Below are 13,982 nucleotides of genomic sequence, written 5' to 3'. Positions count from 1 at the left end.
GGGAGTCCCAGGTCCTGAGGAGAGGGGCCGCCCCGTCTGAGGGGCGTCGCTGAAGGGCTGGAGAAGGAGTCCCAGAAAGCAGGGGCGAGGGAGTTGGGGCCCCCGGGCGGGCTCCGCGCAGGACGGGCGGAGCGGGGGTGGGGGTGCAGCTCACTCACCGGGTCTGGGGCCGAGGCCGGGGCTGGGCGCGGGCCGGGCGGCCAGCGTGAGCGCGGCGGCGGAGAGCAGGGCGAGGCGGGCGGCGGGCGGCGCCATGGGCCGTCAGTGCGGGGCCCCGGGGCGCGGCCCGGGGGAGAAGGGGCAACGCAGGGAACCGGGGGCGGCCATGGGAGCGGGACGCTAAGCTCGAGCGTGGCCCCGCCCCGGCCGCCCGGCCGTCCCGCCCCGGCCCGCCCTCCCCAGCGCCGCCACCGCCCCTGCCGCCAGCGGCCCGCCAGGCTCCGCCGCGAGGCCCGAGGGGCGGAGCCGACTGCGCACGCCCGCCTCGCCCCGCCCGCGCCTGCCACTCACGCCCCAGGCCCCACCCACATCCCCCCTGCACCTGGGCCCGCCCAACCGCGGACCACTTTCTTGGTTGGTTCGAGGGGCGGGGCCAGCAGGTGAGGGGCGGAGCCTGGGGCACAGACTCCGAGTCCACAAGCGGAGGTTTGACCCGGCGGGACCGGGCCGGGCGCCCAGTGACCCCCTGCTCCACCCTCACTCGGGTCGTGACCCACACGCGGGCTCAGCCGCAGCCGTAGTAGTCAGAACAGCAGTCTGCAAACCGCTTTTCCCTGCTTGGCTCATCACAGCGGTTTAAAAAAGTGTGCTCTGGAGTCAGCCTGTCCGGGTTCATATCCCACTTGATCACCTGTAAAATCTTGGGCGGATTTAAAAGAAAAATAGCTCTCTTACTTCAATTTCCTTATCTGTTAAATGGGGACGTTAATAGCAATTACTCCCAAAGAGGTTGTACTAAATGAGACAATGCGTGGAAACTTTGACACACACACAGTAGGAGCTTAGAAAATGTTGAGTTCCTTTCACCAACCCAATTTTTGCAGCCACAAAAGAGGCAGCATACTGAGCCCCGGTTCCGAATCCTATCGCACATTTTTTGTCAGCTGGGGCATGTTTCCTGCTCTTTGTCATCTGCAAAATAGGAATATTAAAAGGTCTTCACAAGACTTGATTAGATTAGATTAGATAGATGCAAGTAAAGCGCCCGACACCACGAAAATCCAGAAGTGGGTGGGGCAATGGTGCTTTCTTAGACACTGCCATCCCGGGACGCAGAGAGCGCGTGGCTCGCTTAAACTCTCGGCCCCGCGTGGCCTCACTCCCCCACAAGGTCTTCCCCGCCCGCCCCCGGGGCCTGTGGTGGGCCTCTCTCCTCCCCCACACTACCCCAGGCAGAGATTTTCCTTCGGCTCCAGCCTAAACTGCCGCGGTGACGCCCCGCGGGGCAGGTCCGGGCGGTGCGCCGGGCGCTTTTAAGTCCCTCGTCCCAGACTTGCAAGTGCGGGCCTGTGCCCCACGCGGCGGCGGGAACCTCAGCCCTCCTGTGCTGACTCGCCGCGCCCTGAGCGGGGCTGGGCTGTCCCCGGCCCGCCTTAGGTGCACCAGCCCCTTCGCCCCCTAGCCATCCCCCTCGCCCGGTCCCAAGACCCGCCACCTCGCCCCCAACCATCCCCCCATCCCAGCTGCTCCCAGAGCTGGGCCCCAAAGGCACAACTACTCCCACAAGGCTTCTTGGCTCCGTCACACTACCCACACGACCCAGTGCCACGGCAAGAGTATGCTTGTTCAATCACTGTTTTCCCTGGGTCATTACCAAGGTCGAGAATCCTCTGGCTCCTTATTGGAGCAGGGGGATGTCCTCCACATCCCACCTGGTGTCTCCCACTCTTGCTTACCTTCTCCTGCACCATTTTGGGCCCTTCCCCACCTCCAAAATCACCTCCTTCAACATAACCTGGGAATGCTTCAACTCTTAACTTGCACCCTCCCAGGCAGGAAGCCCTAGAAGAAGGAGAATAAAATGGGAAGATGCAGGTAAAACCATCAGCACAAAGCAAGTACTCAGTAAGCGTGATCCCTCCTCCATTCAACAAATATTCAGTGTGGAGCCTGTCAAGAGCACCAGCAAGACAAGAACTTACACTCCTAGAACTGACACTCAAACGGAGGGGAGAGGCCAGTCAAGCAACAGGAAAATAATGTGAATTTCAGAGAGCAAAATGTACTACAAAAACAAGAAAATGATGATATTGACAGAGTGTGCTCTGTGGACTGTTTTAAACAGAGTGCAGGGGAAAGGTTTTAGCAAAGCGGGACACAGCTGTCTACAGTTTACAAGGTCCTTTCATATCTCATCCTAGTTTCAGAGGAGGAAATAAGAAGAGGCAGATGGGGGGCGGAGATTCAAAATCAGGTTTATTTGGCCAAGTCTGGGGATTTATGCCTCATGGTAGTAGCTCCCATCTGTCTTACTGCCCTGCAGAAAGGCACCCCTGTTGACTGGGTACCAGACTCCTTCCTTTATTCTGCTCTCTTGGCCTTGTGTAACCAGAATGGGCTACAGTGAAAAATGAAAATGAAAATGTGGGGCCCCTTGTTCAAAATTTTTAAGAATTTCAAGATGGTGACAACAGAGCATTAAACCAAGCCTGAGGTCCTTCTAAGCTCGGGGGGGCCTGTGTCATTAACTACACACACCCCTGAAATGTTGCAAGCCCATGAAAGCTGGCTTGTACAACAGAGCTCAGAAATAGTGTGCAAGCTTCTGCCCCCACTGGCTGCCATGAGAAACATCTCTCTAGCTGTCCCCAGCCCTCCCTCCCCTCTTTTCCAGCATAAAGCCCAGCACAGGTGATGGAAACAGCACACAGAGGCTAAAAATACAACCGAGCAGGTCTAGGTCAGGGCACGTAATGGCTCAAAGTCTTTGCTCAGTTATGTGGTCCCTGGCCCTGGCAAGGAGCTGCCTGAGATATTCATTTCAATACTTCACATGCCTCAGTCCTTAAGCAGCTTTATTTCATGGAAAGAGTGAGGGCATTGACTGTAGCCCCTGGGCCTCCAGGAAGATATTGGTGTCTGTCTGTCTGCCGGCTCTGCAGTCAGGCCCTTGGATTCCTCCCGAGGGCAGCAGGATTTGCCAAGAAGCTGAGAGATCTCAGCTGGTGGAGTTTGGGCGATCCTGGTATCTTTGAAACTCCAGCTGCGGTGATTTCTACTCAAAGGGCAGTCATGTTGTGGAGAGAGCACTGGATGAGGAGTCTGATTATAATAACAAGAATAGCAAACCTTTACTGAGGATTTTACTAAGCTTTCAGCAGTGTGCAATGTGTGTCATCACATTTCTCATATGACGGTAGCCCTATGAGGGAGGCACTCTTACGAGCCCCTTCATACAGAGAGGTTAAATGGCTTGCTTAAAGGTTGCCTAGTGGTGGAGCTGGGCTATGACCCCAGGCAGTGGGACTTCTGGACCCTACTCCTCATCACAGTGGTGAATTGCCTTCTTATCTTTATGGGGTTCTAGCAACCAATGCCTACTGAGTGGTCCAGGGCTGGGATTAGGGTGAGGCAAGTGAGGCATTGGCCTCAGGCACAAGATTTAAGGGGGCCCCCCAAAACTCAGTAATCAAGACAAATATTTAATCAATTTTTAAATATATTAAATATATTTAATGGACAGTGTTTTAATGCAATATCTTTAAAAACTCTAAATGAATGTCAAAAAATTAATGATGAACAGGGCTTCCCTGGTGGTGCAGTGGTTGAGAGTCTGCCTGCCGATGCAGGGGACACGGGTTCGTGCCCCGGTCCGGGAAGATCCCACATGCCGCGGAGCAGCTGGGCCCGTGAGCCATGGCCGCTGAGCCTGCGCGTCCGGAGCCTGTGCTCCGCAACGGGAGAGGCCACAACAGTGAGAGGCTCGCGTACTGCAAAAAAAAAAAAATTAATGATGAACAGAATCTCAAAACTTTAAATAAAAACAGGACCTAGATTCCTGATTTTCCTTTAGCCTCAGGCTCATCTCAGCATTGATCCTGTCTCCCAGGTTCTGGGTCAGGCAACTAGTGATGGAAAATTCAAGAGCAGCAGTAGTTAGTCTGTTCTGATGGGGGTGAAGGGAGAAAAAGAATTTGGTTTTGAACATAACAAGTTAGCAGTGTCTGTGGGGCATCCAGGTGGCCACATCTGAGAACTCTGAGCCAGGTGAGAAGGGGTGGCAGAATGGGCAGGGCAACCTCATTTCACATACTTGGCCCGTGATAGGTGTGTATTCAGCACATGTGGTCTAAATCACTGGTCCTCCGAGTTTGCATCATGGTTCAGGAATCTTTTCAAGTTCTCTCATCCAAAGTTTTTCTCTTCTCTCCTAAAACTTCTACATCACAAACCTCAGATGTGTTCCCATATGGGTGTGGAAGTTTACTTGCTTGGGTGTTAAAATAAAAACATCTTCTGAGGAAATTAAAAACAACTAAATTCCACTAGAATTTGGGGGTGGGGCATGAAGGAGGAAGATGAGAATTCATATAAATTGGCTCAATTTCCTCTTTTTTTTAACTTTTTTTTTTTTTAATTTTTGGCTGCGTTGCGTCTTCGTTGCTGCACGCAGGCTTTCTCTAGTTGCGGAGAGCGGGGCTGCTCTTTGGTGAGTGTGCGGGTTTCTCATCACGGTGGCTTCTCTCCTTGCGGAGCACGGGCTCCAGGTGCGCAGACTTCAGTAGCTGCGGCGAGTGGACTGAGTAGTTGTGGCTCGCCGACTCTAGAGCACAGGCTCAGTAGTTGTGGCGCACGGGCTTAGTTGCTTTGCGGCATGAGGGATCTCCCCTGACCAGGGCTCAAATCTGTGTTCCCTGAATTGGCAGGAGGATTCTTAACCATTGCTCCACCAGGGAAGCCCGGCTCAATTTCCTCTTTATTCCCTGACCCTCCGGAAAGACAACAGGAGCTCAGAGAAATTAGAGAGAAGAGTGGTAGTAGAGGAGAGAAAGAAAGAAGAAAGATTATCGGAGCTAAAAATACATTGAGCAGAGACTGGCTAAGCATCAGAGACGGGCAGATGTGTTTCCAGACAGAAGCGGTGGTTTAGATATGTCAGGAAGAACAGCTCCAAAGGATGGGTGGAAAATAAAGGTTATTTAGACTGATCTCAGCAGAGTGAAAAAGGTTCATTGGCGAGCCAAACTCAGGAACAGGACTTTCAGCAACATGGAAGCCCTATGGTCTCAGCCCCAAGGTCTCTGGATCAAGTGTTGGCACCAACAATGGAAACTCTTGCCATGGTTTCAGGACCCTGGATCAAATAGAGTCTTTCCATCCTGACTTTATACTTCTGAACAACCTTCAACAGAACAACCTCTGTTAAAGACTAGTTACTTTCCTTAGTGTATCCTCAGGTACCTGCTTCCCTTTCCATCTAACAAAGCAGGGATATTCGGGACAACTTCTAAAACCAGGGGGAAATGTAGCTCCTGTAGATACATCACCTCCATAAGGTTGATGAATCTGACAAATGTTTAGTGAAGATGGATCGTGGGAAAAGAAATGTCATGATACCCAAGTCAGATCAGAATCATCCCCCGTTTCAAGAGGCTGATTGCTTGACAGCAAGGATTTACTGTGTGGCACAGGGAACTATAGTCAATAGCTTATAATAACCTATAATAGAAAAGAATCTGAAAAACTATACCTCAATTAAAAAAAAAAAGAGGTTCATTGCTTGGCCTCATAAACCAGATGGGCACACAACTAAGGACCTGGGATGAAGTTCCTATAAAATGTTGGGTTAAGTCACTCAGACCATGAGCAACAGGGGCTCAAGAAGGGGTCAGATGAGTGAATGTGCCATAATGTTAATAACATTAGGGACTTCCCTGGTGGTCCAGTGGTTAAGACTCCGTGTTTCCACCACAGGGGGCGTGGGTTCAATCTTTGGTTTGGGAATTAAGGTCCCGCATGCCTCACAGCACAGCCAGAAAAAAACAAAAAAAACCAAAAGAACATTAATTAGAACTTTATTTACTGAGCACTTACTCTCTGCCAGGAGCCATGCCAAGTGCTTCACATGCATTGTCCCATTTCCTCCGCATAGTGATCCTGGGGTAGGCACTCCTACTATCTGCATTTCACAGATGAGGAAAGTAAAGCCCAGAGATGTGAATTCACTTGCCCATTGAGAAATGGATCTGGGAGCCATCAATAGGACTTGATGTGGTCCGTGCCCAGGTGTGGTACGTGGATGGGCCAACCAGATGCAAGGCAAAGTATCACAGCATAGCTCTGAGTGGATAAGAGCAAAGGTGGTATAGACCCTGGTTGGGTTGAGTCCAGCCTCTGTTGGTTACTAGCTTTTGGGCCTGAGGCATGGTCCTTGAGCAACTGAACCTTCGGTTTCTTTTCTTTTTAAAAAATTTTAATTAATTAATTAATGTATTTATTTATGGCTGTGTCGGGTCTTAGTTGCAGCATGAAGGCTCTTCGTTGAGGTATGGGCTTCTCTCTAGTTGTGGTGTGTAGGTTTTCTCTCTCTAGTTGTGGCACGCGGGCTCCAGAGCACGTGGGCTCTGTAGCTTGCGGCATTCGGGCTCTCTAGTTGGGGCACAAGAGCTCAGTAGTTGTGGCATGCGGGCTTAGTTGCCCCGCAGCATATGGGACCTTAGTTCCGCAACCAGGGATTGAACCCACGTCCCCTGCATTGGAAGGCAGATTCTTTACCACTGGACCACCAGGGAAGTCCTTGACCTTCAGTTTCTTCATCTATAAAGTAGGGATGGCAGCAGCACCCAAACTCATGCAGAAGACTGTTGGTAGCATTTGGTGAGATGATGTTGGTAAAGTGTTGTCTAGAGCCATGTTTGGACTACAGTGAGCATTCAATCAACACAGATTTTACTGAAATAGAAATAGCACAGGCCAAATTACCCTGAGTTATTTCTAAGGAACGTGAGGCTTACTACTAGGGCAGGGTCAATGAAGGGAGTTACACAGAAGGGAGAGAAGAATTTGATAGAACTTGAAGAGTCTGTATCAGCTGCCATCTGTGCGAACAGCTCTGTGCTAGAAGGAGACACTGAGTGGTCCTTGAGTCAAAGGCCTAGGAAAGTAAATACATTTGAGTGTCTGGAAAGAGGTGGTGTGGGAAAGTCAACCTCAAGATGGGGAAGGAGAGAAGGAAAGCAGAAGAGCAGCTCCATGTGCCATTCTTGCCCTTCTGTCCCTGCCATGCAGAGTAAAGGCAGACCGTAGCCCCAGAGCCTGGTGGCACTTCTCCAGTGTTCACTGGCTTTGAAAGGATGCCTGCCTGCCCGGTCTCCAGACGTTTGCAGACCCTTCCCAAAGACAAACCCTTTCCAACGCCCAGCTCTAAAACTGACCCACCTCTCGAGAGGTGAGGCCAGAGCTTGCCACTGAATGGACCGCATTGTCCTCCCAAGCATCTGTGGGTCCAGATGCCGGTGGCCTGGTGGCGGTTCCACGGTGGCCTGCGGTGCGGTCTGCCTGCGACTTTGATTCACTCCAGGGACAAAAAAATCAAACAGGCAACGCATGTGATTCCAGGAACTCCTGCCAGACTCATACTCTGTTTTTCCACCATTTCGCTCTCCTTCCCCCAGAGAGGGAGCCTCCTTTGGCATTCTGTACATGAAAAATTAAAACCACCAACAGGGCAGGCACCTGATAAGGAGATAGGCATTGCCCAAGAGTTCCCAGGAAGAGGCGTCTTTGTTCTTGTTTCAAGCCCTTGACACTGCTAACAGCTCTAATTACTGCATTTGCCATGGGATGTAAAATAAAACCGCATTCCAGAAACCATGTATTCTCCCTGGGAGAGACATGCGGGCAGAGGTGCCCAGGGCTGCAGGAACGTGTTCTTTCATTTCTGGTCCCTAGCCTTGGCAGCTATTCTGAGAACTTAACAGTACCTTCTTTATGTGCACGGAGAAGGGCCCTTTCGCACCGGTAAGGATGCATCTCGCTACCTGTATCCACAAATCTGGTCTGCATATTTGACTACATTGAGTGCAAAGTGTGCTTCTTAAGAATGTCAGAACCTTCAAAATTCACCCGTGCCATATTGGGGAAAATGAGGGCTTGAGAAGTTCCTGAGGCTGTAAGCACAAGAAAATAGAAATTCTTCCAACATAATTTAACTATAAAAATCTGATGATGTAACACCCACCCACACCCACATCACAAACCAAAGTGACATCACAAATACTAGAGATAATGGTTCAAAACTGCATGAGAGGCAAAATCTAAACAAACAGCAATTTGCCCATACATGACTGAGGCAGAGAAAGACAGGTGATAGAAATAGTAAAACAAAACAAAACAGAGAAAAAGGGAAAAGAAAATACATACTTCTTCCCCCTACTAAGCTAACTAAAATAAAATTTAAGGCAACCGAAATATGGTAAGGTGATTTTATTTTATTATAGATGACATTCCTTAGAAAGCCAGGTCTCTTCAAGTGTGTGATTCTAATCTATCCAAATTGTTCTCTTGTTCTTGGCTGGTCCCAAGAAATGGAGGCCAGCATCATTTACATTGTGCTTTTGCCTTTTTAGACCCCAGAGTATATTTCCCTGCTTAGCAGCTTTTCTTGGCTCATGGCAGTCTGGTAAGAAAGTGATTTCAGGGCTTGGCACGATTTTACCTGCTGTCATTTCTGGGTTGCAGCATAGTTGAGGAGTGGCTACAGCTCCTATAGGAAGCTTGAGTGATCCCATCTCTCATTCCTTTCCTGCCATGGGTTCCCTTAGCTTTCCAGGGGACAGAAATGGTCTTTAATTCCTTATAAATGCTCTCTGACCCTCCCTCCGCTTCCAGCCCAAGCATGCTATGTTCTCTGAGAACCTGACCATCACTGTGACCTTGTGAAGTTCTACTGCTTCCGGAACTACTTGGTACAAAAGGTTTTGGTGAGCAGGAGAGAGGTTGTGCAGAAAGATTTCTAAAAGCTGTGTGGAAGGAATGGTCTATAAAAAGATGTTAATACTTTACCTCCAAAGTAGACCTTCTAGTCTCTGCTTGAGAATTGGCCTTTTTTATTCCTTTTCTCCCCCTTATAATGCTAGCATCCAATCTCTGTGAGATGAGATCCCAGCAACCCCACCTATGGACTCTGACAGTCTATCTTACTGAACACCAGGCTTCAGGACTGCTATGTGGACTCGCCAGCTCTCACCAACATCTGGACAACCAGAAAGTGTGCAAAGCAGAACATCAATGCTCCCGTACCAGGTACCACCTCTTCTTGGGAAGTTGTAAAGAACCCATTAATTGCCAGTTCCTTCTCCCTGGTTAAACTGTTGTTCAGGCGACAACTGAAGGAGAAATGCTGCCCAGTACGAGATGCGAAACCCTCAAAGAGATTAAAGCCCAAGGATGATTCAGCCACGAAAGCCACCCAGCGGGGCGGGATAAGAAACTCCATCAGTTCCAACAGCAAGTGGCCAGTGGGGCAGTGGCCAGGTTCACCCAGGCACAGGAGGCCTGCAGGAGGCGTCAACGAGGTAGGTGATGGCTGGTGGTGGAGAAAATGTGATGGGGTGGGGAGAGCGAAAGGTAAGCTAGGTCTTCATGCCAAGAGAAGGAAACCCTGAAGTTAAAGACAGGATTGTTGGGGGTCAGGATGGGGGTGGGGGCGTGATTTAGTGGAAAGAGGACAGATCTGGGGTCATGCATGTTTCTCCTTTGCTCAGTTTGAGAGGAGGATAAAGTGGCTTTCAGAAGTGGAGACAAAAGAAACTTGACTTGAGGCAAAAATGAGGATGGGAAAGGCTCAGATGCACATGCTTGAACCCCAGAGCTGAGCCACAGACCTGGTCATGAACGTCCACATGGAGAACTTGGTGTCCAGAGGCCTGATCTGAGTCCAGCTCCATTAGTCCACGGTGGCCAGCAGAGCTCAGAATGCACCCTGGAGCTAGGTGGTCAGTGTTCAAATCCCAGCTCTGACCGTAATTGAGGGGGGACCGTGGGCTCAGTCTCTTTCTACCTTGGTTTTTGTCATCTATAAGATGTGGAGAAACAGCCCTCCCTTCACAGGGTTTCATGAGGATGAAATGAGTTAATGCATGCAAAGGGCTTTTGAGCAGAGCCTGGCACAGAGTAGATGTTTAGGGTCCTGGGTGGCACTCAGTAGGTAACAGCTGTGGTCCACCTTCTGGCTGTGTGGCCTTGGGCAAACCCATTCCAATTTCCTTGCCTTTAAAGCTGTCTCCTGCTGACCTTACAGGGCTGTGGGGAAACGCTCACAGCGGTATCCGTGAAGGAGTTCGGTAAACTAGAACATGCTAGACAAATGTTGGTTGTGGCTGTAACCAAGACTTGGGGACACAAATCCCAGATAATTATCCTGAGCTCCCTTCTCAAGTTTTAGCTTTGACTTCTCTGCTTTCTTCCTGGCTACAGTAAAGAAAGTTCAAAGGAGAAAAAAGTAACACTCTGCCAAGATCTTGAGAGCAGATATGCTGAACACGTGGCTGCCTCCCAAGTGCTACCCTGGGACATTGGGACAGTGTCCTGGAAGGGCCGAGCCTCACTTCCGGAAACCAGGAAGAGACAGCAGTTGTCAGAGGATGCATTAACCATCCATGGCCTCTGCACAGAGGGCCACCGGGCTCTGCACCACACAGTGGTGGAGCCAATGCTGTGGAATCCTTCGGGGACCCCCGAGAGGTACAGTTAGGAGCTGGGCAAGGCCATCAAAACAAAGCCCTGGGAGGCTCTTTGCAGCCAGGCTGCCACCCCTGAAGGTGCTCAGGACCCACTGCCAGGCAGGAAGAGGCCAGAGGTCCACGAGGAGCATGCTCCCAAGAAATGGCCCAAGTTAAAGAGCGAGAAATAGGGACAGAAGCTCACAGGATTAGGGTATTCTCTGCTAGATGTCCGAAGAATAAACACCACTTTGCACCTTCCAGGCGATCTCAGAGCACTTTACAGGTCAGTGACTACCCTCCCCGGGAAACAAGACAGATGGGTATGAGATTCACTTTAGACTCAGGGCCCCTCTCCACCTTCATGATTTGGTCATTTCCAGGCTGGATGCTTAAGCTTTTTTCCTACAAGTCCCTTTTCCTTAAAGAGGGGCGGGAGGGCCTCAGTCTTCCAGATAGGAAAAGGCTTAGCAGATGAAGTCGATGGTTATACCCAGTTTACGGTCCCTATGTTCGAAAAGTGGACTGCCGGGACTGACCACCATTCCCCCCATAGGGCTGAGCAGAAAACCTATCACCACCTCAGGGACATAATCTCAAACACTGTCTCTCAGATACTTGCCCAGACACCACCTGGATCCCCAATAACCTGAACTCTGTGTTAACAGGAGAGGAAGTTACACAGATGCTCCCATGAGCGAGCTGATGTTATTAGGCACTGCTTCACGCAGACCTCTCCTTTGTGGCACCTGTAGACCTTTACCAAATAGAGCAATGACAATATATAACATGTACTTGATAAAATTGTATTTTTTTTTTACAGTCATTTGTACAATTTGTTACAAAACCATAGAAGACTACAACTTGTTTTAAATCATTTTTGGTCGGCAAATATGTAAAATCTGTGTGCAATTATCATGTATTTACAGGGCCTCATGTTAGTCATTTTCAATGATTATTCCAATGTCACACTCTCAACATAAGACATGGCTTAAGATAAATATATTAGTAAATAAATATTCTGAGAACATATTTCCATAAATGAAATGTGCTGCTATACATATACAGAATATACATAAGTTGTTTTCTAGCCTTTAAAACATTTTTTTTTAAATGGTAATGTTGGAGAAGGAGCCCTTAGACCACTTTATTACAAAATCTTTACAGCAAAGTCTTTACAAAATATCTTTTAAGTGCTATGGGAGAAATTTTTTTAAAAACATTTTAAAATAGTGTCTTGTTAGACCAACACAATAGAGTTTATATAAAGAATAGAAAAAGGCAGTTCTGTTTAAAAAATAATACTCTTGATTAGTAATTATTTTTTAGACCTCATTTTAAAAGCATTAGTCCTGCATGAGCTTTGAGTAGGAACTAGCAGCACATAAGGGAGGGTGTGAGTGGTGGACAGCAGAGTGGTGGACGTGTCATAAAACGGCTTGGGTTAGGGTTAGGGTTAGGGAGAGGCAAAGAGACGGAGAGTTAAGGCCAGCATCCTGGGGCTGTGTCTACTACAAAGAGGTACCTGGTGGACCAGAACTCCCAAACCCCCATTTTTAACTGGTTCTAGCACTCTTCAGTCTACATGGCTGTCCTACACCCAAGGCTGGGCCACGGGACCACACCCAACAGTCACATTCCTGCGTGTGTGTGTGTGTGTGTGTGTGTGTGTGTGCGTGCGCGCGCGTGTGCGTGTGCGTGTCTCTCAATGGAAGATGTGATGCTCCCAGTTTCCATAGCTATGTAACTCCCACATGCCACTGAGAGGCCACCAAGAAAAGGTACTTCTCATCATTATTGGAGTCTTACGACTTCAAAGAAGACATTTCTTTTGATTTGAATGGTGAGGCGATATAGTTGGTCACCATACTCTGGTGACCCAACACAAATTTAAGACAACGGCTGAGGTTTAAAGCCTGAAAGTTTCACTTTTCTGTTTCTACCACCCTATAAACTATGAAAATTAAATGTGGTTTTTTTGGCCATCTGTAGTTACTGCTCTTTCAAATGAAAATTGGACTCATTTATTTTAATAAGCCCAGTTGAAGCCACATGCTCTCCTCATCTATTTATTGCTTAAGGCTGCTGGGGAGTGGTTTTCCTTCCAGCCAGGGCTAAAGAAAGCCACTTTGGGGGTATGATTTCAGACAAGGAAGATAATATGCACTCAAAGGCATTAAAAACAAACAAACAAACAAACACAAAGCCACAAACGAACAAACAAAATCTCAACAATGAGAAGCTGCTTTTTGTAGTTCATGTTAGAAGCCATACCCCCCACCCCTTCCCTAAAATCACAAGACGCAAGCTGCTGTCCTCAGCAGCTGCTACTCCTGGCCCGAGGAATAAAGGCGGCCCAGATCACGTGTCACGGGGCTCAGGCATTTTGCACACCCTCGCCAACAGGTGTGCTGGGCACAGGCGGTGCTGGGGGTGGTGGTGGGGGCAGCCCCCAAGGGACCGCACCTCAGAGGCTGGATGACAAATCTCACCAGTGAGCTCCTTAATGGCAAACGGCTCAATCATTTGATGCTGGAATTTCTTTCTGACAAATCCTGGCTGGAAGTAAGTAAATTTCCTCATCACAGGCTGGGGTTTTTAAGAAAAAGGGATTCAGTAAGATTCTCATTCAAAACGTTGTGATGTGGACCCTGGGCTGACCTTCCCTGGGCCTGACTGGAGAAGAGCCATCACAGTCCCCTGGCAGCCCAGGGTGGGTCTCTGCTTCCCCACCTACAGGGGGCCAGGACTCAAGGTTCCTATTCAGCAAATGAGCATTTCAGATGACAACAAACACCTGCTGAATAAATGAATAAACAGAAGTGACCAGAAGAGTTAGCGAACACAAGAGCTAATGTGATTAGTTTCTTCTAAAAAATTTTTTAATAACAAGAAATACACTGGACAAAAAGGATAACGATCCCTGATCTGAAATAGCTTTAAATAGATTCTCCCTTTTAAAATGGAAACTTTTAAAAAACGGTTTGGGTTTTTAAACTCTTCTTCCCTCTTAAAAAAACAGCAACAACAAACAACAAAAAGTTGGAACAATATACAAAAACCTACCCTTTGGGTCTAAACTATCTGATAGTCTCTTTCACTCTGTCTCATGGAGAATCAATACAGAATAGTGCATTAGGTAGAAAGGATAGTAGACATTTGCAGGCGAGATGAGCGATTTCAGCCACGAGGCAGAGGGCTGAACAACCCTGAAGCAATGGGATGGGAAACGTTGTCATTCAAAGGGAGCTCAGACCCTATCGGGTCCCGGTGCGGAAGCAGCGGGGGGGGGGGGGGGGGGGGGGGGGGGGGGGGGGGGGG

The 13,982-nt window shown here is 49.0% G+C and overlaps 2 protein-coding genes across 3 annotated transcripts in view; one reads left to right on the top strand and one right to left on the bottom strand.

Moving 5' to 3' along the window:
- Window positions 1–255, bottom strand: part of KREMEN1 (kringle containing transmembrane protein 1) — a 63,010-nt gene extending 62,755 nt beyond the window's left edge. For both annotated transcript variants that reach the window (XM_007461156.1, XM_007461157.1), the window contains exon 1: window positions 159–255. In XM_007461156.1, coding sequence (XP_007461218.1) covers window positions 159–255 — 97 coding nt within the window. The remainder of the gene's footprint in view (window positions 1–158) is intronic.
- On the top strand, window positions 254–10,852 carry CUNH22orf31 (chromosome unknown C22orf31 homolog). Its single transcript, XM_007461213.1, is given in 6 exon segments — window positions 254–264; window positions 403–599; window positions 1,449–1,596; window positions 1,646–1,775; window positions 9,078–9,519; window positions 10,422–10,852. Coding segments are annotated over 6 exon segments (1,359 nt in total).
- The last annotated feature ends 3,130 nt before the right edge of the window (window positions 10,853–13,982 follow it).

Source organism: Lipotes vexillifer, unplaced genomic scaffold, assembly GCF_000442215.2.
Source record: "Lipotes vexillifer unplaced genomic scaffold, Lipotes_vexillifer_v1.1 scaffold691, whole genome shotgun sequence".
NCBI lineage: Eukaryota > Metazoa > Chordata > Mammalia > Artiodactyla > Lipotidae > Lipotes > Lipotes vexillifer.
Note: the sequence above shows the minus strand (reverse complement) of the source record. Positions and strands in the feature narration are given on the sequence as shown.